Source organism: Venturia canescens, chromosome 8, assembly GCF_019457755.1.
Source record: "Venturia canescens isolate UGA chromosome 8, ASM1945775v1, whole genome shotgun sequence".
In the NCBI taxonomy this organism is placed as follows: Eukaryota; Metazoa; Arthropoda; class Insecta; order Hymenoptera; family Ichneumonidae; genus Venturia; species Venturia canescens.
The window spans coordinates 19,532,495-19,556,525 of record NC_057428.1 but is presented as its reverse complement, the minus strand read 5'-3'; the positions used below and the strand labels follow the sequence as shown (position 1 = coordinate 19,556,525).

General features: G+C 47.9%; 1 protein-coding gene across 1 annotated transcript in view; it reads left to right on the top strand.

The window, feature by feature from the left end:
* sns (sticks and stones) overlaps positions 1 to 24,031 on the top strand; it is a 198,345-nt gene that overhangs the window by 131,744 nt on the left and 42,570 nt on the right. The window contains exons 2-3 of the mRNA XM_043427271.1: positions 3,844 to 3,987; positions 5,024 to 5,197. Coding sequence (XP_043283206.1) covers positions 3,844 to 3,987; positions 5,024 to 5,197 — 318 coding nt within the window. The remainder of the gene's footprint in view (positions 1 to 3,843; positions 3,988 to 5,023; positions 5,198 to 24,031) is intronic.

Sequence of the window (24,031 nt, the reverse complement as noted above, 5' to 3'; positions counted from 1 at the left end):
TGCTGTCGCAGCTCTTGGAACATCACGAACGCCCCGCTCCTGTCCGAGCAATAAATTTTAACGATCTTCCCTCAATCTCCCTCGTTTCTTCTTTGCCATGCGCGAAATCGTCGATCTTTTCGTCGCCCGAATCGATTCACGAAGTCCCGTCGAACGCGGAGACACTGCCCCGAATCTCAGCGCGCCGAGTTGCCTCGAATAGCGTCATTTTCACGATTCCAATCGATTGCGCGATCGTGTCATTCGAAAATAACGTCACGCAGAGATCTGCGCGCCGTTTTTTTAAATGGAATTATATACAAAGTCGCGTTCCAGCTCATTGAATTCGAGCGCGGTAATTTTGGCCTCCGGAAAGGCACGGACGCAGCCCAGCAATTCTACTTTCTTACGAATATCGTTATTCCTCGCTCTCGCAATCTTTCTAAGGCTGCCAAAATCGGGATTTCGTAATGTCCGCGATATTATGTAAATATATGAAATAAATCGTCGGATGTGTTTTATTCGTGAATTCACCCTGTTGTATAGCGAACAGTCGGTTGCATCGTGTGCCAGAAATTCAATTCTCCTGAAGCGAAACATTGTGCTGCTGTAATAAAAGTAGATACGGACATCTAAGTTTGTGCATCCACGCTGTGATAACCATTATATTTGTTTCTCTCTCTTTTCCCGGCTTTGTTTTTTGCCAGGCTGCTGGCATTCTCGTATTTTCTTGTTCACGGCCTGACTGGCGGTTCGCTAAGAAAAACATTTTACAAACTTTAAAGGACTTTCCTCGCTCTCCCCTCGCTTTCTCGCAAGAATCTACCGCAGTTCGTCTGCGAGTAAATTTCCGGCCAACTTGACGCGCCCGTAACTTGTCCCTTTTCCGTTGTGTCGAACAAAAACCAAGCAATTTAACTGACGCCAATGCTTTCTTCGGCAACATTAAATTTTCTTCGTTCACTTCGAATATATATTTAACGAGTTTAACCATGCAGCAGAGTCATTAATTTACTGGATCGAGGAGCACCGAATTTATCGTGAAAATTCTTCCCCGCCCGTGGAATTATGCGAACTTTCGAAAATGTTCCTTTTAAGTTAGCCGCGCCTCGATGTTTTTCCGCGTCCCTCGAGCCGGCTCACCCGAAGCTCGTGCCCCGAATCTTAGTTGAAAACGAAAGTGTCGAACTCTTGCTTTCTCTGAGCCCCGATCGAAATCGTCTCTGCGAGCTCCTCGTCGCGAGATTTCACCCATCTTTTTATCCCCTTTATTCCAAATTTAGCCGGACAAAAGTCTCGAGTGTATCTCTTTTGTGAAAATAAGTGAATGCGCTCGTGGAGGGGCTAAAAACAGCGACGAAGCGCTTTTCCCCTTTCAACGTTTTTTCTCCGTAGCACAGGTTCGACGAGAGGAAAAGGCTTGCACACGCGTCAGCGAGTAAAATTCGACAGAGACGAGCTCGGTGCACCGAGCAGAGGGAAACTCTCCACACAGGCAACGCCGCAGCGTCGCTTTACCTCCGATGTCACTGATTTGCCAATGCGTTCGGTGTGCGCGCGTCAAATTACGCGCGCCAATTCACCAGCAAATGCGAGGGAGAAACTTCGGACTGCAGAATTTCTTTCTCAGCTTTCCGCCAACGTTTTTTCGTTCTTACGATGGTTATTGATCCCTTTCCTTCTCGCTCTTTTTCTCTGTCCGCCAGTCAGCTTCCCTCGTTCTCCGTCGAGATTATACAATTTCATACCGGATGGTAAACGCGCGGCTTCGATTTAGCACAACCGTTTCGACCTGCGCGGTGTCCGTCACCTTTAAACGGTTTGTCGCGGTTAGGCAACAAGCTCCGAACTATTTATTGGAATAGCTGCGATTGATGCGGCGATGCAATGCCAGTGGGATGTACTCCAACGAAATTGCTCGTTTCCACAACGCGATTTCGATCCTGTAGAGATTATCGAAAAACCATTTTACCGGAGGGATTTAGCCGATCGAAGTACTCCGTCAACTCGAGACTTGTGCGAGGGGAAACACTCCCAATTGAATTCAGAGCGTCTCTATAACCTCCCAAAGCCCCAAATTAACGTTTCGGGGGAGTCACGCGAGCGCGCGCAGAAGCGGTTATTCCGAGGAGCTGCGCGAATCGTTGATGAACTTTTTTTAAACTTGGATCGCACACGCACAAAACCTCCGAGTTTTTCTCCGAATAATAAATTCTATTTGAGAACGAAAAGACACACTCGAGAATCGAAATTTCATCGCCTTTGATCCCACAATTACGAGCTTCAGCCTCAATACTAATAAAAACCAATTCACGGACGTCGAACAAGAGCAAAAAATATCATTCGTTTTCCTTTGAAAACTGATGTGTATCATAGATGAAAAGGGCTTACGAAGAGGGTCTAAACGTACTCAAGAAGCGCGATATTGCCCCCGGTACAAAAGCTCCATTCTCCGAATCACGCGCTCCCGTATAAAGTATTAAACACAATAGAGAAATTTCAAGTGGCTCGGGAAGCGAGCGTGTACGCCGAAAATGGGGCTTTCAAAAGTACAACACACCCGAGAAGTTTACCGAGGCTGTAGACACTCTCGTGAAAGAACAAGCGACGCTTATAAGACGAATAACTTCGGATGAATTCTCATCCATATATATGTATATATACGCGCCTACGAAAATGAGAGTCCGAATAGCAAACCGGCTCGTGTGTTTTATCAGCGGAGCCAAATGAAATTTCGTATTTGCCAATCTCCTCAAACGTTGTTCAACGTTCCCAAATTTTTTGACCAATTACCTCGAACGAAAACTACGTTTTAGAAATACTCACGGAATCCGCGAGCAATAAATTTGACTGAATAACAAATTTGAAAGTTTGCTCACGAAACACTGCCAATTCATACTCGTTCCACTGCAATTTCATTCCCCGAATAATTATTTCGCGATCGGAGAAAAAGCTTTCCGCTTTAATAAGTTCTTGAATTATTAAACAGACACACCGAATGTTCTATTTTCACGTGATTAAACGAAGAATCGTATAATCAACGATTCGATTCCCACAGAAGCGTAAGACGCTCGATCCCTTCGAGAATTTCCGTTGCTCAAGTTCCTTTCGAACCCTCGAATCTGACAGTTACGCGGTAATCTAGATTGAAGGAATTTCAGATTGATACTCCCGCGACTGCGACGAAGTTTTCCATTCTCTTTCGCGAGTGTGCTCGTTGCGAGGATCGAGAAAATCAGGATTTTATAATCGGGTCGAAAGCGATAGAAGCAACCGATATACAAGCAGACACGAGTTCTTTCCCCTCGTTCAAATAACTGATGGAGCGGAGAAGCTTCACCTTCGATGCGGAGCAGGCCAGCACATACACGGACGAAACGGTATCCCGAGCCCCATCGTCGCTGTCTTTGATACACCCTACTCGGTTTTACGTGCTGTTCTATCCAATCTCAAGGAGGCCCGTTTCGATGCTCACGATCCTCATAACCCTGTCAAGTTATATATTCATACGAGACATTCCAGGCCGAATTTACTCGGCATTATCGCAGCTTTTTCTTCCCTCCGAACTCATCTTGTCCCGCGACATAAAACGTCGTGCATAATAAAAGAAGATTACTTTGGTTCGAATGCCTCGGCGGGGTCGTGACAAAAAACCGGGGATCGAATGTCATTGGAAATTATATCAGGGTCGCGACTCTCGATGGAATTTTCTCGAAATCCAAAGTTCTAGAGGCTTGTGCAAGTGTGAAAAAATGAAGAGTTCGAAGGCTGGATTTCAGCTCGGAATTATTGGACGACTGCGAGCGCCGGTGACTCGACGTTTCGAGAGTCGCTAAATAGATCGTATTATGTTTTGTGTTGCAGGAGAGACGAGGCAGTACTTCAGAGTAAAGCCTGTCAACAGTTCGGTCCAGGAAGGCGACGACGTCATGATCCCCTGTGTCGTCGGCGATCGCGCTGGAATAGTCCAGTGGGTCAAGGACGGTTTCGCTTACGTCGTTCAAAACGGTGAGTTTTTAAGAGAGAGAGAGCAAGCTCCTCGAACGAGGTTTTCTCCTGCGGCGCGATGCTGGTATTCGAGAGCAAACGCAGCGTGAGCATGTTCGGGAAGAAATTAAAGAGAAAATGGGGAAAAGTTTGCATTGTAGTGGGGAAAAAGTGCTCAGCGCAAGCCCGCGGAATATTTTCAAAATCATTCTTGCGATTCCCTCGTTTCAACGTGCGCGTAAAATCTTCTGTTTTTCCGCGATTATTCATAGGCATTATTATCGAGACTCGCCTCGAGGTTTCGATTCATCGTTCGACGCTTGCAGCGATTTTTTTTCCGCGCGCGTATCCATCCGCCTCGAATAAAGAGTCGGTGCGCGAGCGTGCCTTCGAAAATGATCGTTGGCTGAATATTCAGGCCGCAGAAATTATTCGATGTGCAGGGCGGAGAGTTGAAAATTCTTTTGAAAAATCGTCTTATCATATGTGCGAATGTCCCGGGATAAAAACAACTCGAACGGTCATTTACAACCTGCTGGCGATTGCTCCGGGGATACAATCTCAATTGTACTTTCATCATCCGAGTTACGAGGCTTTGAGCAAACGCCCGTAAAGCCTGTTTCGAGCTGATCGTTTAAATCCACTCATCGGTAAGCCCCTAATTGCCTTTGTGAAGTTTAAGAAGCTCGGGCCCGCACGGGCGATAAGCTATCGCTCGATTCGTCGCCCAACCTCTGCCGTACGTTGAGAACATGCACGCGTCATCAACGCCGCAGGCTCCGGGTCTCGGGGCCTGAGAATCTCCCACGAACGCGTCCGTACTTTTCTCAAAAGATTCTCTTCCCCGGGGAAAAATGTACTCGAATTTCCGGGATCCCATTGCACCCTCGAACACTCTCGATAAATGTTCAGAGTCGCTTCAAAACGTCGAGTTTTTTCGAACATAAAAAAAACGGGCCGATAATCGCCGGGCTTTCGCAGCCCATTTTCCCAGCCCCGACTCCTCGCCGTCGTGTTTGCAAAAACGATCGATTTGTTTATTCCGTTTTTATTACAGATGGGACGATCGCCGGACACCAGCGACTGCGACTGGTTGGTGACCAAAACACAGGTGTTTACAATCTCACGATATCGAACGCGTCGCTGACCGACGACGGCGAATATCAGTGTCAGGTTGGACCGCTGCTCCGCATCAAAGCAATCCGAGCCAATGCCCATCTCGTCGTCATATGTAAGTCAATATTAACTCTCAAAACATATATCAACATTTTGGTGGGTTTACCAATTCCGCTTAATTCGACACTGCGTCGCACAAGATGCGGCGATAAAAGCGCGCCCGCCCGACATCGAGACTCCGCCGAATTCTCGATTCCGTGGTATTTCCAATCCCCGAATCGTACGGGCTTCATAAAAGGCTACTGCGCTCCTTCGAAAGCCCCATAAATACTCGACTTTTTCCGCTTCCAACGTCCCTGCACGTTTTCTACGATCGAGTGAAAAAAGCAGGTGCTGGATAAACCTCCGGCAACGGTTAACCGCCGATTGATCGATTCCAACCCTAACCTTTCCCCTGCTCCCTTTGTCAAGAATGTAACGCGCGCTGCTACGCGGAGGTCAATAAAAAACGAAAGTCTCGCGACATTCGATACCTCGAAGCGTCCTCGGAGTTGCCGCACGTCGGGCGGTCAATTTTCCAGAAACATTTTATCCCCCCTTCTCGCCGAAAATCTCCACCAAAAACTTCGCGATTGCGCCAGTTTGGCGAGTCTCCCCGAATGCGAAGCTGCCTGCGCGCATTGGGGTGGGTCGGAAACGCGAGCATCGAGAACGAAATTCAATTTCAACTGTACGAAAATCGATTCAATTTTCGTTTACGATATTAATTATCAACGAATGCAATGAGAAGCCATGGAAACGTTACGAATGCGTTCGACTAATTTTCTAGTATTTCAATATAATTTTAAGAATCCAGCAATTTCCAATCCCGCGGAGATACGAGATCCGCTGAAAAATGGCATGAAATGATCGGAGCGTTGAGATTTTCAAGCGAAATTACAGAGTTCGAGGGCCAGTTTTATCAGCTTCGAATCATACGAGGAATATCTCATGCATGATTTCCACACGGATCTAATTACAGGAATACTCGGATGCAGGATATTGAGGTAAATTTGATTGAATCGCGTGGATGTGGAAAAAGAGAAAGCGACTGCGAAAGGGGGGGAATCGGGAAAGAAAAAGTCCGCAGAAAATCATATCGAAACTCGAAACCCTCGAAAGCTCCCGCGTGTACAGCCCCCGATGCGATTTCATTCGGAGAACGTGGTAGAATCCTTTTAATTGCTGATCTCGTTTTATCAAGTCCACCGACTCGCGACGAGCTGCTTTCCATTGCTCTCCTTTTTTCGTCTCTTGTTTAGCGATTTTCGCGTTCCCCAAAAGAGTATAAAAGGAGAGAAAAAGTTTTGAAAAACCGCCGAATCGCGTAGCGGGAAAGCGACCCCGGGGTGTAACGAGATAGGAGCAAACGAGACCGAGTCCGGAGGTCAGAGGGAGCTCCCGAAATGATATTACTTGGAGTTTTTACTCGGCGTTGACGCACTTTTTGCCATTATTTAGCTCGAAGCATTCCGTTCGGAGAGCTCCCGAATAGATTGTTTTCAGCAATTTTCTCAAAATAAGCAAGCCGCGTTGGCGTTAGCGCCCCGAAAAAGTCTCCGTAACATGAATTATATATTTGAAAATAGCGCGCGTGTTTTTGCAGTGGAACATTCTCGAAAGAGAATTCGGAGAGGAAAAATCGAAATGGAAATCGCGTGGCGTGTCTTTACTCTCTGGCCATGAAACGTGAAATTTGTGAGAGCCCGGGAGCTGCTCGAGTAAGTGCGAGAGAAAAAAAGTGGAATTTAATTTGTGGAAAAGCACGTCCGTTTCGAGCTCTTCTCTACGCTACCGCCATTTTCATGGGGTTCTGTACTCCCCCATTCCGAGTGCATCTTCGCTCCATCCGGTGTGTTTTCTTGCGAAAAAACGGCATGGCCCATTGCGAGGACAGGTTAGGGGAAGAAAAGGCGCACTTGGGCGCCGTTCGTACGAGCGTGCACGCGGATATCTACGAGGCAATCGACGCAAAACCGTCTTATAGCCGTTGTTCGCCTTTTTCTTGGCAGTATTTCATGTTCCGTTGATGTTTATCGGCCCGATACTCACTCGGATTCCGAATAAACCGGACTCCTCATCGGAACAATGCGAATCGTTCGTTGAACTAAAAATTTTGAACAATTTGGTAAATTCTCACGTGAAAAATAGCCGGCCAACGCTGGCAGGGTCGTCGAAAAATAGTGAAAAATCGGCTGAGAAATGGAAGAAGATTCGCGACATCGAGAGAGGTCGGTTTCCCGAGCAAAGGTCGATTCGACGTCGAGTGTGTCGTGGAAAAATAGAAGCGCGTGTATCTCGCACGAGGTCTTATTATTCCCAGCAGCTCGCTTCTGAAAGTGAGTATACGCTTCTGTGCAGCGTAAAGCAGTCTCGCCCGCTGTACGAGGAGAAACAGGAGGAGGACGGTTCTCTTTTGCATGCTCGCTCGCGTTGCCTCAATATTTTAGGGAAAACGAGGAGGAGGTATGGCTCCCGTGGGCATAATTTGGGATCCCAAAACGGCTGAGAGTCGACAGGCTTGTGCGAGAGCGCGGTGCCGTCTGTTGGCAGTGTCCTCTTCCGCGCACGGATCCTTCTTTCCGTAGCCCCCGAATCGCCATCTTTGCTCACCGGCGTCTCGCTTTTTGGACGTTGAGACTGGCGGAGCCCATCCCGCGTTCCTTAGCACGTACATTAAATATGGAGGAGTTCGTCCGCAATATCCGCCAAGTAACTCGTCCGATGCGACAAATACTTTTTCCTTTTTATTTTCCTCTCTGCTCCGCGGAGTCGCTTTCTCCCGAGACAAAAACAGCCACTTGAAGAGCTCGAAAGTTCAGTTTTCTTCTCCCGTGCGATTTTCCCTCGTATCGCTATCATAACATCGCTTTTGACTAGCCTCGCAAACAATTTTCCCCTCGTCGCTACTCCGGAGCTTAAATTGACCTGCTCGATATATTCGCACCTTCCGCGCGGAACGAGGTTGAATACGAAACACTATAAATATTTGCACACTGGGAAAATCCTCTTGCACGGCCACGCGGTTTCCCGGCGTCGTTCTCGACGACCTCCTTCCACATCGAATCCAATCTCCCTTTCTACTATTTCCTTCTTCCAAACACTATTCCTTATTCATTCGGTCAACATTCTTCCATATTGGCTGCAATCGGAATCGAAGTTTCTATATGCATCGAACGCTTTCCTTAAGCTCGATTCTAGCTATTTTCCGACGGTATGCCGTCCTCCTTTCTCTCAATTATACACACTCGAATTTCCAGAATATCAAACAATCCAAGTGTATCGAAGAACAAACGATTTCCAGCTCCCTTATTTCCGTACTTGTTCGCTCTTTTACGCCCGAGGAGATCGTCGAGCATTTTTTGCGGCTCTTCGCCTCGTGTTTCCTCGTCGATTTCTCGCCGTGGGTTCGCCGCTGTCAGCGGCTTCGCTCCTCTTCGCTGAAGCGCTCGCTGCGGACTTGCGGGCATCGTTGTGGAGAGGGCAAAAATGCACGTAGGAATGAAGAGGGTGCGAGGAGGGGGCGTCTGGAGGAGCTCTGCGGGAGTCTTGACTAACGTGTAAAACGAGCTACCTTCGCTCTTCCGGAAGTTGAATGCTCCTTTCCTGCGAGTTACCCTCCTCGCATCCTGTGCTAGCTCCCCCCCGTGCCTACAACCTTTCACGCCACTTTCCACCGAGCTTATGCCGTCTGCGAGCTGCATCCGAGTACTTTTAGTCGGAAGAAAAACGTCTGAATAAAAAACATTGCGTTTCCGTCGTCATTTGCCAACTTGAGGGGTTTTGTGCATGCGAAGCAAATTATGCACTCGCGGGCCCTGATCACAGTTCCTCGGTGAATGCGGCGGCGCTCTCGCGCAATTGTAGGAGCAAATAGAACAAGCGGAGCGGAGGGGCTCGTTGGGCATGAATTTCGTTAAAATCCCTCCGATCGTAGAGCACCGCTCCCTGATAATAGAACAAAATAAACGAGTTCATCGGAGTTTGAAAGGTCGACGATTCGCTCGCGCAGCCTAATTAAATAATTCATTTGATTATTCATTGGAACGTAGATTGAGGCGAATGCGAGTAAATGAGCTGCGATTTCAAAAGCGTAATAACAATCTCGGCCTGATGCAATGAAACTTGACGATGAAAATGTGAAATATGGATGCAGAGAGAGAGAGGGGAGTTTCCGGTGGCACGTTAACTGGCAATTATTCCTCCGAAATATGTTGTGCCCCCGCGTATATATTTTCTCTTCTTGTACTTCGAAACACATAATTTCGAATGGTTTAACAATTCTGAAGGTAGTTCGGAGATTAATGAATCGGTTTGGGGGTCTCGGGGGGTGCGTTGCGGTGTGTTTTAGGACGGCAAGTAAAACGTGTCGGGAGGGGGTGGTGGTGTCTCGCGTTTGTTCGAAAATGCATCAGTGAAACGTTTTCGCGGCGAGGTGCGAGTTGGGCAAACATTAAAACGCGAGTGCGAGGGGGCGCGCAAAAAACGAGTCAACTGAATAAAAAAACGTTATTCTTGCACCGGAGGTATTATACGTGTGTCGTTGGAGGTGCGCGGAGTTCGTTGCTCCCGCGAATAATCGTCTGTAAACGCATGCATCTTCGTTGGTTTTTTTTTTTCTCGTCCGCCGTAGCCTTTTTTTACTCGGGCAGTGTTTTTCTCCCAGCAGGAGTAAATTCAACGGGGAATTCGCTTTCATTCCGCGGTCGTGAAAAATACAAAAAAAAAATAAAAAATAAAAAAAAAATAAAACGAATAAAAAAAACACTAAATGCTAGGGGTCCTTGCGCCAGCGTGAATTCTCCATTTTTCGTGGTCTAGCCAAGCCCTTCCGCCCTCGCCTCGCGCCCCTCGGACTCTCATCCCTTCGGCATATACACGTACGAGCGAAGCAACGAGTCTGCTATTGCAGACTTTAATTTGCACCTTATGGATGCACGTTGAAAAAAAAGGCTTCTCTATAAACCCTCGCGCGCATTATACGCCGCGGCATCAGTGGGAAGCTCGCGTTCTTCTTTTTTGCCTCGGAACTTCGAAAGCCTCTACTAAAACCGGAGTTCTTCTGCCGAAGCGACGCATTCCTGGCTTTCATCCGCATCCAAACGCTCTTGGAAGTTGATGCTAAAAGAGGGAATATTTTAGAGCGACACGCGCTCGTTTCTGCTCGAAATATTCGTCCGATAGACGTCTCGCTTCGTCGTCGTGAATCAAAAATATATTTCAATACGCCCCGGCACGGGGAGAAACGCGGAAACGAAAAAACGTATTTTATTTCAAAGGGGCGAGGCCGCGATGTAATTTAAATGTGCTACTACGAATGCACCGCACTCGAGGCGCGTCGCTCTAACAAAATGCTTGTCACACCGCGCTCTCCTGCACTGTTACCAACGTGTGAACATTTCATTCGCCCTTTTTGCGCTGTCTCCAGGCCTGTTCGGAAATATATATGCTCCGCGCTTTTTCAAGGCTCCCCGCATTTTTCTCCGCTTCTCTTCAACTATTTTCTACAATAATTATCAGTTACATCCTCGCCCTCAAACTTTTTACTCTTCCTCCGAGACACGCCCACTTTTTTTTGCCCGCTTCCTCTTCATTTTTGTCCGGGCAGTTTCATTTGGAATTATTCAAATTTCAAACTCGACCGACTGTTATTTATTCATCGATGTGAAAGGACCAAGAAAATACGATCGTCGCTCATAATTAAGTTCGTTTTCCAATATCATTCAGACCATATTACTCGGATATATTATTCACCGGGTCTCGAGGGCTTTATTCCATGAATTCGCGTTATTAATTAAATATCGATATATTCGCGCTTTGACCGATGCTCCCAGGCTTTTTTACCTTCGCGGCGGGTGCCGGAAAGAGAAAAGCACCCGGAGACCAGAGAGAAATGTTTTACATTCAATTACTCAAAGTTCCAGCAAGTATACTGAAATGAATGAGAGAGAATAATAATAACAATAAAAGGCTACAATACTCGCAGTTAATCCTACGTCGATCTCCGCATATGTGCCAGGGAATGCTTTCAAAGCTCTCCGGGATATTCAACGCTTTTCCCATCGTGCACTCTCCCGACTCATGGAGTGTTAAGCAAAGATACCTAGCTTCGGAAAAACGTTAATTAATTAACGTCTTTTCCTCGATAATAAAAACATTAGAGAGTCGATTTAGGAGTTTTCCTGTGGACAGAAGACTCCATCGGTCCAGAAGGACCGTCGATCGACCTCCATCCAATTGGCTCCGGCAACGGGCCTGGAATACATTCGATCGTTTCGGTGCCGCAGCGGAATATTGGAGAGAAAAATCGGCTTCGAGCACCGCCGCGATGGGGAGCGAGTGACTCTTCGGAAGGCACACACTGTGAAAACGGGAGCAACGTCGAGGCGATCCTCTCAATGATTCTTCCAACATGATCATTAGCAGCGGAGCGAGCCCGATATACATTTGACACGTTGAACAATGTGCGAAACAATCGTGGAGCACGGAGGCGAAATATATAGCGATAGGAAAAGCGAGGAGAGAGAAGACCGATACGTCACAGCGCGGAGGATGCTTTTCCATCGGATTCGAAGTCGCAGGTGGAATCAGAGCGAGCACGAATGGCATAAAGGATCGATGTTCACCGTCGCGCATGTACTGGCCAAAGGACACACGCGCGCACAGCACACATCGCGAGCCCGCACGTGTGTATGGAAAGCGAGAGAATAGGAAGCGCGAGGGTATTACGTGACGCGCGTTTTTAAAGCTCGCCGATCGCTTTGTCGGGGGCTGGATAGGACGGCTGATGGGGTGGCCAATGTTCGTGTACACGTCTACGAATGAATGACAAACTGATACGCGAGAGCCTGTACTTGGGAGAAAAGAGCGAGAGCCGGGGGAGAGACGAAATGAACGGGGGGAAAAGGAGCTTCGGGAAAACGAGGAAAAGAGAGAGAGAGAGAGGCAGGAAAAACGTGAGGGATCCTGTGGACGGCGGAATTCGCTATGACACGCGTTATTTATGACCAGCGGAACGACTCGATGCGCGCGATCCAGAGGGTAGAATTTACCTTTCCGAATAGAGGGATCGTGACTGTTCGATCCGAATATCGGGCCTCTTTCGCGCGATAGTCACGTGCGTACGCGGAGCCCGGCGCGCGATCGAGCTCAGCAAATAAAAAAACAGCAACAATTGACAAGACAAGCACGAAATTTTTAATTCATCTTTCGGGATTTATCTTAAATGTATCAATAAACTTTTTTACGAACTAGTGCAACTCGGGGATCAACGCGTCAATGAAAATTGAGGCACTTTTGGCACAATGGACCGCGATGATACGCGCGATGCGCGAATTCATTCGACGGGCAACGCGACCGCTTTTCGTATTATTTCATGAACCTCATCGGCGGTGTGAGCAGCCCACGAAATGGTAAATTCGCGCTCGCGGCTCCTCACATTTCCTGCTATTTCTAACTCATTTGAAATCACACGCGAGCTTACCTAAACGGACAAAAAGTCACAACGAAAAAGTTCGCATTCCCATTTTTTTTTTGGGGGGGGGGGGGGGTTTTGACGGGCAGGAAAAAACGAAGCTTTTTTCGAATGTGGAGAAAAAAATTAATTGAATAATAAAACTGCATCGACTTTTTTCATTCCTCCTTTCATCCTCTTCATTATTCACTCGCGTATTGTCCGCGGGATTCGCGGAATCGCGCGCAAGGGCGAACACGCACATGCCGCAAAAGCCTACAGCTCGCTGGTAAATTTGTAAGAAGAAAAGAGAATCCGAAATTTGATGGACGTAAATTAAAATTGATTGAAGTCTCCGCGCTCGCGCCCGCGTCAGACCCGCATAAAGACAATCCGCTCGGGCGAATTCACCGGCCGCATATTCTCGAGTGCGTGTGAATTATTCATTACACGCAAAGTGGATATTGTACTCGCGTACAGAACGCACGGCTCCATCACTATTCCCGTACATTCACCTAGGCAAGCGTATCACCCTCCCAGGGCATTACACCCGAATCGATATAAGGAGAAGCATGCATGCTTCCAAGTGCACACAGTTAGCTCGTTCATGGCTTCGTTACAGCAACCCTCAATCCGGTATGACAACTGTGGAGGAGTTTCTCCTTGCGCTGGGATCAATCGATAACGATATTTCCGTGTGACCAACATTCTCCGGGTGTTTACTGTCCACGAAGGTGCTGGAATTTTCGATGTTTCTTGCTCTCCGACGGTTCGACAGTTTTTGTTTCTGCAAAGCACATATTTTTTCGAGCTTTTTTATTTCGGAGACTGACGGCTGTGCGGGCAGGGTTTAATATTTCAAGTAACCAAATTGTGGGACGGTCAGTATTTCGAAATTTTTCAAGTTGTAAAAAAAATAAGTAATTGGAAATTTATATTTGCAATCGACTATTTAGTAGATTACGTTTTTAATCGAATATTTACTGGAAAATATATATTTCGATAGTTTTCATTTCGAATGCTATTTTAACAGACCATACGAATGTCAAAGCTTCATATTTTCCAATTCAAAATGGAGAGTTTTATAGACTGACCAGAATCTAGAGTAGCAAAAAATCGAAAGTGAATTTTTCGAACCCATAAAACTTGGATATGCGCGGAATTGCGATGCCTCGAAAAGGCGAGCGATGTTTGAAATTATGGAGATAAAAGTGAGTGAGACGCGTGTATTTTGAGCTCCGCTGCGTTTCTTTACTTTGACCGCTCGACTTTTTGGTGTTTCAATATATTTCAACCTCAGTAACATTTAGTCTTTCGTTATTATATTTTCGAAATTGTGAATATTCACAGTATTGCTGATCGTATTAGTAATTTATGATTCCGAAAGAGTGATAATCGAATATTCGGAAAATCGATATTTTAGTCGTCATCCTATGAGCGATTGTTCCATTCTATTTTCGACGTGCATGTTTCGAACCTTGAAGTTTCAACTTTATTTATTTCGTCATTCAAAGCTCTAGTCGAATCGATCCCTCTCCGTATTATCATTTCAAGTTAATAAACTCGAGATTTTAGTTCTTCGTAATTTCAGTCCTTTTAACATTTGATCCCCACCCGCGGCTGCGCGAAGATTTCTCGACGATCCTCAATCATTTTTTCATCGAAAGTTGGAATATTCTCTGCAAAAGTTGTTTTCCGCTCGCTCGATCAGAGGCTTCGATCAGCTCCGCATTTACGTATGCAAAGTTCTTTCACCGTGACGAGGAATTTATAAGCGCGATGCCGAATGCACTCGCCAGCGTCCTCCGCAGCCGCTACACCCGATGAACTCGTTCGAGCGTTGGTGCTTTTAATTCAACTACGACGGAGTGTCTTCCCAATACGCACGCGGCTTCGCCAATATTTGCGCGTCGGACAGCAGCGTATCGCGGATCGATCACTCTCATGCAGTGAAGAGATTCGTAGGGAGATAAAAGAGGGAGAGCGAAGGAGGGAGAAAGTGAGAGAAAGGTTGAGCGCGAGGCTTGCGTGATCCGGAAATAGAAGGGGGTGGTGAAGCAGGCTGAGTGAGTTTTCCGCGTTCGTGACGATCGACCGGGCGGAGACAGAAGGTTCAGAGCGTAAGAGCGAAGTATGCGTGACTTTGCCGAGAGGCAGAGAATCAACTCGAAAGTTGGAGTGAAACGTCGGAGGACTCGGCGCGATCATCCGCGACGCTAAACAGCATCGATTACGGCGTTCCACCCGCAACTTCCAGTAGGCGCCCGCGCGTCAAACTTAACCGTACAAAATCCGATTACCCAACTGATTTATAATCCGAGATATGAAATTTATCGGCAAGTGTTCCCGGGGATGGGGATTTTACGAAAACAAAAGTGCCGCGTCACATATTTTTCCTGGGTAGCATACCAAAACGTATTCGCCACAAGCAAAAGTTCGCCCCATCAAAATCCTGGGTCGCGTGGCGACCAACAACTTTTTATTGCTCCTTCAAAAGGGATCTAGAAAAACGTGATATTCGAGGTGGAAAAAGAAAAATGTGAAAAGCTCCCATTCGAATGACGTTCATCTCCTGTGTATGATTCCGTCGAATACAGTCAGCCGTTGCGATACAGCCCATCATTTCTATTTCCTGTCCGCAGTACTGCACCGTGCGCTCCGCCATTCGAGGGAGGATTGAGGGGGCGCGAGGGTTTCGATATAACCGGCTCTTCCCTCGCGCCTCCGACCCCTCGGCGTGCGGAACGGTACTGTGTGCGGAGCACAGCATATTCCCAGGGCTCGTGTATAGTAACTCTCGGGTATCGTCCCCACCGGAATGATAAATAATTCTCGATTGTACGCTTGCCAACGAACTCGCGGCGTCTCCCTCGGCCGCGTTCACTTCTGCAGCTTCGCGCTGTTCTCTCTCTCTCTCTCTCTCTCTCTCTCTCTCTCTCTCTGTATAAACACACGGAGATAGCGATGCGCTCGGGTCGCGGAGACACGAGAGCGAGAAGCACTCGTACGCAGAGTTAGACAGAGCTAAGAGGAAAGTGAGTGCCGCGGGTGAATGTTGGGCCAGACGTTATCGCGCCCTCGCGCGAAACGAGAACTGGTAGGAAAACGAGGCTGTAGAATATCCCGCGTGTGTGCAGGGGGCCGAAAATCGAGCTCGAAATTTGCACGGTCGATCGATCGGGGCGGGCTTCCGCTTTGAAAAATTCGTGTGCGACGTTTCTCCGTTTTTTCAAAAGCTCGGGGGCTCTCGTTGGTAGATGAGCGATTGTGAGGGCGCTTCGTGCGAGCTGTGACGAGGATGTTACACGGTGGGAAGGGGCAGGAGTTCGGGGTCGTCGGCGCTCCGGAAGCCGCATTTCCCAGGTCTCAGAACCGTCGGTTTTTCCTCCCGATCGAAAGCAGAGCCTGATTCGAGAGCATAATCGATCGACAGTTTTGCGCGAAGCGACGGGCCACCGCGAAAAAGGGTGGAAGAAATTCTGGCACTTTGGGTCTGGCCGCGAGATAAGAATCGAGAATATAGTCGAGCTTGCATTTTCCGAGTGGAGCCGGAGAGCCCCAGCCCGAAGAAGAATAAGGCGAAGAAGACAATGCCGCGAGGGAAGGGCTAAATCGAGCCGAAATTCAAACCTCTCGAGCGATATTCTCCCGATTCCCTTTTCTCGCCTTCCCTCTTCCTCCCAGCCGCCGTAAGCGTCAGCCATGCACTCGTAACGGTGATAACAGTAGCAGAGACGACGGTGGCAAAGAAGCTGCCGGCTTGCGAACAGAGCAAGTACGATGAATAATGGCAAGTTGGCTACCAGCCGGGGGGGTGTGAGGCTCCTCCAACCAGAAAGGAGAAATTACGGAGAAATTATGGGTGGGATTGTCACAACGACCTCTGCTACCATCAGACATCCGCGCGCACCATCCTCGCCTCAATTTTCCCCGGTAAACCCACCCAGCCCTCCTCTCCCCACGGCCGCTGCTGTTTTACCTATTATTGTACATCACCTTACGTGCTAGTTTATATAACCTACCACATTTCCTATACACACGTATATATTTGCATAGAAACACAAATACGAATAGCTAACGGTATAGTCCCATAAACGAGAGTGCAGGTGACAGGATATCCTTGCATCGCACCTTCCTTCGCCAGCTTTTCCATGTATAACCCTTCCCATTCACATATATATATACATTTACATATTTACATTGATATTTAGGAAGGAAAGGCCGCCCCCTGGCTCGCAGGGAATCGGGTCGACGCGTTACAAAATGTAAATCGTTGTACCACGTAGCGCTCTGTGCTCTTGTATTTGAAGGTCGTTTAAAATAGCATTATTAAGGACAATACACGCGACGGAGGAGCAGCTTACATGCGTCTTTTGAATCGGAGATGCTGGGGAGGGAGAGGAAAATCCGTGGAACAGGAGACTCGATCGGAAGTGCTGACGATCTGCTTCCAATGGGTTCGAAAACGAGTCACGTGGACTTTGATTTCTCATGTAAGAGGGCACGATCCGAGTTGTGTCCGAGGAATGATGTTTGTCGAGGGGTTCTCGTCGATTTTGCATCACTTTTCGGAAGACCGGAAGCGACCGGATCGCTTCGGATGATTCGCGTTTTACTGTCCTTCCGGCAGCTCGATTTTTCTGACGAGCGCACTCGAGTGGTCGATTCTTTAGGAATCTAAACTATCGAGCGAATTCTCAAAATTCTTTGGACTTTTTAAAACTCGTGCAGAGGATTTCGAGCTTGCGGTATTCTGCACTCGACGCGGCCAATGCCGCGTGTCGATAAGAATCGGAGATCGCGCGCGTATGGGAGCTTATATTGGCGCGACGTACTGCGAGAAAATCTTCTCGTTTCTCCGGCGCATAATCGAAGTTCGCTGACGTGGTGGACGTACAGGGTGGTCCGACGTGTGCTCGCGTAACCTCGAGGCTTGCAGCGCCATCTTCGAGGGCCCGGCGGGCCCGCTCGTCCGTTGGCCTTTTAATTGACTGAGGGCGCGAATCCTGTCAAAAGTGTTGGAGAATAAACAATCTGGAAATGCTGCAGCCGAAAGTTCCCATCGGAGAACTCCGGGAAACGTATGCATAGAGACGAAAATTGGAAAATCTTTCGAGCTGACTGACGAAGCTCGAGCAGGAGGATCGTCAGGAAGCTTTTTCTCCATTTTATATTCTCCGCAAAATCATGCTCGTCCGAAGGATACGCGCAGCTTCGTCGGATTGACGTTTATGAAAAAGTTATTAGGCAGGAGTAAAATAAAGGGGCGGCGAGTCCTGGATTTTTCGACTCGCCGTGTTCGAGCTCCGCGTCGAGCATCCTGACCGACTGTTATTGGCGCACACCCCGTATACACGGAAACACATCCAGGGAGCATGTACATAGCTAAAAAGCCATATAAATTTCGCACGAAAATAGGAATCCGCATGATCCCTCTTCTCTTGGCCTCGGAGGCTATAAAATGACGGGCGAATCGGATGGGAAAGGGTGAAAAAGAATAAACATGCAATGTCCATATAGATTTTTCGATTCGAGCCAGCGTTCTCGGGGTTGCATTGAAAAAAAAAAAAAACAACAACGAAAAAAAAACGAACAAAAAATCAAACCGACAGTTGTATCAAAGACTTTTAAAAACGATACTACATTTATGGAGTTGCGAAAAGATTTTATCGATACTGTCACACCGAAAGGCGTTACTACTTTTTTTTTACAATGTCGAAAAAATCTCGTCAATGGTGGTATTTCAAATGGTTTCGCGGACGCATTTTCCTCTAGCTTATTTCACAAATATCGAAAAAAAGAATACAAGCTTTTCGCACTTTCGTGGGGGGTTTTGAAGCGAGTAACCAAATTATGCCGTCGTTGTACTCGAGTTTTTCGTTTCGCCTGTTTCTCAAACAACATTTAAATCCCATTGAACTAGAAAGTTGCAACGCCAATCCCGAGCGTTCCTCTCGCTTAGCGGTGAAGTTCAACGTTCGCAGTTTCTCACGCTACGAATTGAATGAAATTTCAAGTTTGCGAACTCGAGGCACCGAAACACACAAAATTTTCGGCTTTTTTGGCAGCTCCGGAATTACACAGTTGCATCAGTACTTTGAATCGTCCCTCTCTCTCTCTCTCTCTCCCTTTCCTCGTTCATTCTCATGTTTATCTCTCCCCTGTCTGCCTTCTCGCTCTTTCTCTCTCCCTCTTGATTCTTGGCGAAGCAAACACCGCGGTAGAATCCAGAACTGCTCTTTATACGTACACCATTCAGCCTTTGCCTACTGCTGTACCATTGTATACCTCGAGTAAACGCTGCTTAGCTACCCTAGGATTAACGATTACGCGCGCCTCGTAAAGTTTGCCGGTTCGAAGGATTAAGTCGAGGCGCACAAGCAGCATCCAGTAGATACAGAGGAACTCTGCTGGTCTATCAATTCCTACTACGCTGTCGCGCATTCGTCCCTGCGCGCCTTCCCTTCTTCCTTTCACAATGCGAACCTTCGCTTTGTAACATCCGCGTTTTTCCGACGTTCCTTTACCATATTTTCTTTGCGCTCGTCTACCGAGTCCTGATCTTAAATATCGCGTGTCGCAATGCGGTTCTTCCGAATTCGAACGAGTATCGTTCCCGAGGCGCGTTCCATAACCTTATTCGTTTCCAGCATATTTTTTGTGTGCGCGCGGAGACAACGAAGTTTGAGGAGAATCGTAGCGCCGAGAGGCCGAAACCAGCTGGGAGAATTCCAGCCGACTTTTCGGCGGCTCAAAGTCCCTTGAGACGGTGAAATTAAGTTGAGACAGTACAAAATGGCGAGACCGAGAGAGACGGAGGCCGGAAAAAGTGCGTGGACGCTACGAAAAGATATTTATGGTTGAAACCGGTAGGGGATTTTAATGGAAATATTTGTGAGAACAAATGCGGTTGTTGGAAGCAGTGGAAAAGGATCGTTCGCGTGAATAAAGCCCCGCATCGAATGGAGCTTTTCAATGGGAAATAAAAATAGTAGAAAGAAAAAAGAAAAAGCGGCTGGAATGACAGAGACGAGGGTCTTTGAGAGCGCGCGGAGAGAATTTAGCTCGAGGACGAGGGTAACCAGGAGCAAGTAACACAAGCCGATTGGCCCGTCGAGCCTTTCGCAAGCTCCCGAAGAGAGGCCGCTCGAGGCTCGAAGAGGAAAGGGGAACAGGGCGAGTTTGCATTCCGCACGGAGCTCATGAAAATTCACCGGAATCGTCACGACAGGGCGTATAGGTAGTTTGTCTCGGCGGTCTGGCACAGGGTAGAAAAGCGTGCTATAATCTACGGAATTCATAGGGAAACGAGGCTGGCGAGAGGGACTGAAGCGGAGGTTATAAGGGAGCTACGTGCACAATGTTTCTATTACGCTCGTTTATCCAGTTGTATTTACTTCGCAGCCGCGCGCATTTCCGGCTTTCCGTTATATGTCGGTGCTCCTCGCCTCCGCGCTTATTCCTACAGGTCCTTGAGCGCTAAAATTGTCCACGTCCGCGTGCAAGGGCTCGTTCACTCTTTTTCTCGCGCTTCTCGCTCTCTTCGGTTCGCTGTCACGTGTGTGTGTCGCAGCGAAAAGTTCCTACGTGCTTCAAACCGATATTTTGCCCGTGCCATTTGAGCCTCGCGGCCTCTCCTCTTGCTCTCGATTCTCCCGAGCCTTTTTCAACTGGCCTGCGCGCTCTGTCACCGGATAGGCGCACTTGCTCTCTTGTTCATTCGAAACCGCGTTTGTTTACTCTTAAAGCCGTTTCGTCATCGCGAGGATCGCATTAAATTAATGCGAAAGTAGCCCATCGGTTTTTCTGCTCTTGTAAACTCCGGGGATTCGAATAAAAATACCGCTAACTTTCGGCGTGTTCGTCGGCCCGAAAGACAATGAGATAACCTCGATAAGGAAAGAGGCGAAAGAAGAACGAGGCCCACGACTCCCATCCGAGGCGCCGGCTCAACGCTGATAAAGCAACTCCGTTCCTTCTTTCTTGCCGGTTTTTGTATGTGCGACGTGGAAATTATAACAGGAAGTGAGAAACCGGAGAAAATCACACTCGAGTCTCGTATTCCCGAAGAACACGCAGAGCCTCTTGCTCCAGGAGTTGGCTACGTGAGTTAGTCGTTTCCGAGTGCTGTTGCACACAGCTTTCATTTGCTCTCTCTCTCTCTTTCCTCCGAGACTAGACCACGTTTTATTAATCTTACCGCTAACTTCCTATGGCCGAGACGCACGCCATCGTACAGAACTGAAGCAACGAGTGTAACAACCTGCCCACAAAATGCCTGACGCTCCGCTATAATCTTAACTACTCCGTGGTTTTCCGACGTCACGCAGTCCGGCTGCTCATACGTTAACTCGCGCTACTTGCTCCATTTTCTTGCCGCGCCACGACGCCCCATCGGGTCTGCTGCCTTTGACAGCGTTTGTTAACACACGGAATACTTAATCCCAGCACCGCTGTTCCCATTCGACTACCTTCATCGAGAAATAATCGAGTGCTCGTATTCGCTTACGCTCGATCCTCGATAAATACGAGCATTTGTTACGAAACGATGTGAAAAAGTGAACTTTTGAGGCGAACAGGGCGCCTTCAAGAAAGCGTTAACTTTCCTGACCCCATAAAACGAGACGTGGAAGAAATTTTCCATCATTTTCACACAAATTTCCATTACGCACTCAAAAAAGGTCAGATGCGTCGTCCGAGGATCGGGAACAAATGTGGGATCTGAAAATGTTTATCATCGCGCGCGATTACGCCTGTGTACCAACAGTTTAAAGTGGCCGAGGCTTGAGTATACATTTGTGATGCGAGCGGGGGCTTTCGGCTTGATCCCGATGTTAGGATACTCCAAGGATGATCCAAGGAGGACGGAAGGAGCGACGACGGCGGGGGAGGGCGAAAGGGTAAACTATTTAGGCGTCCTGAAACGCGTCCTTCAAACTCTCGGGCGTGGCTGTACGTGACGTGTAATGTAAGCCGGTGGGGCGGGCGGGCGCGCGCGCATAATACACACAGAAAAGCTCTGTGGTTTTCTTGTAAAGCTCGCTGGCATATCTCGTGGTGTGGCATCGAACGGAGAGCTCACCGAGCATATTCGTGGCTTATGATATTTTCCAAATACAAGCTTCGCTACGTAGCCCCTTATATTTCCTCTTTTACCCGTAATATAGCGTAATAATACAGTGTAATATAGCAGCGAACGAGTGTACGCCGCTATATATCCACGTGTCCCCATATATGTATATATACAAAGTGTGGCGAGACGCGCACATTCGTATAACTATAGGCGCGCCGAGGTGCGGAGAAACTATTCCCGCTTTTACGTGATCCTATAAAATGAGACAAGATCAGGGAGCAACGAGAGAGCGAAGCAGCAACGAAACCATTAACGAAACGTCGTTTTCCTCTCGCGTGGGAAAAAAAACGCCTGCTGAGAAAAGTATATGGGCGAGAAAAAGATTGGAGAGGCCCGGGGAGCAGAGAGAAAACAGAGACAGATTTCTGTCTTTTGCTGGGAGGAAAGACGTCGATAACTCACGAGCAGAGAAGCAGCTTTTCCCTCAAGAGCCCAAAACCCCTGGGCGCACCTATCTAATACCGTTCAGGGTCCCAATTACAATTTCGTCTGCCCGGCGCGCAGTGTGCGCCGGGGGAAAAAGAATAATTGGTAGAGGAAAAAGAAAGAAAGGGGGAACGGGGCAAGAACGCGGGGCATAAATCCTCGGTAAATAGCTTTGCAAAATAGTAGCTTGTTAATATCGGATCTCGGGGAGGTTCCGCAGTCGCAGAAACACCCTGTTCGAACCTCCCTCGGCCTGCTCCTTCCCACCGGCTAACACGGAATCGATTTTTTTCACTCAATAATCAAACTAAATGGCTTTGTTTCAGTCGAACAATATTAATACGATAACAGCTAGCATTTGACGCTAACGAATATCTTTTATCAGAAGCGACGTAACTCATAGCCGAATACACAACTTTCCCAATCCCCGGCCCACCGCGCCCCGCCCCGCCCCGCGCCGCGACCCGATCCCATTGTTTTCGGTGCTGGTAAACACGCTCGAATAACGGCCAATCGAAATCATTTTTTATTCCTTTAATTTCGACTCGATGAACTCCCGGGGCAAAACCAGCTTCCAGACGCATTTTTTTCATATCGCCCACGCTCTCGATATATTCAACAATATCTCGAGGCCAGAGCTACTTTCGCCGGAAGTCGCCCCTCGCTCGCCTGCGCATACGATGATATTCACCCTCGCTTTTCAGGTAACTTTGTTATCCAATTTATTGTTATGCTGTTGTCGCTGAATTGATGAAATTTTCGACGAGCATCCCCTCGACGCGCGGAGCCTCGCGCGACACACTACTTTTTCGTCCGTTTTTACCCGCACCCTCGAACTACCCCTATTTCAATAAATACTCCCATCCACTTTGTCCTCGCTCTTTCGACATTCATCGCAAACAGCTTCGTGTTACACATTACGAAAATAATAAATCTCTCATAAATCGCTCCCCGCGAGCAAACAACTTTTCAATCGTTCACTCAACCACCGGAAAATGACATTAGAGCTGGTAAAACCGGCTCGCGCAACCCTTGATATTCATCAACATTGGACACCACGAGTCGAGATTGAACCGAGCGAGGTTACGTGCGGCGGCCCTCACCCAAAACGATATCAAGTTTCAAGCACCTTCGAGGAATTTGTAAACTAACCAGACTACTTAATAGCTACTCCTCAAATTCTCCGGTCAAAATACTCGGTCTCAGCATATCTCGAGAAAACTTTCAACAATGTACACGGGCCGAGGAAAAAACTTAATTTCTTGGCCCTGCTCCCTCATCATTTCGAGTGTAACGAGAACTCTCATTTGGCAATTAGTATAAACGTCGCATCAGTTTAAACTCGTTACGGGCATTAAAAGATTATCGGGGAATCGTGCGCGTTTCGATGAAACTTTGATCGCATCGGGCGAGCACAGAACTTGGGAATTTGGCGATTTTTTTTATCACTGAAACTCCCTCGACGCACCGCTTCCCTCGAACAATCATTCGCAGTTTAGTTTCGAAACGAGCCTGTCGTTGTGACGGCGGCGGAGAGTCGAGATTTGGGAGGGAAAAGTTCGCAGGCTCGTATGACTCGGGAAAATATTGACGATGCAGATTTGCAGCTGCTTCGCAGGGAATGTTTTTGCGCGCGAGGGGGGGAACGGCGAGATGGGATTATCCCCAGGATTCTGGGGTAGTTTAATAATTCGTAGAGGGAACATAAGTTTAGTTGTCGGTTAGTTAAGAGCGTGATGAAGCGGGCTGAGATGCTGGGAGATGCTTCTCCGAAGGATTTGTGGCTTAAGCAACGGTCTCGCACTAAAGTCAACGATCCTCGACCCGGGACGGGGTTAACTGATGCCGCGCACGTATCGATCCTTGTTAGGTTAGGTCTCACGAAGCGTCCTCTCGTC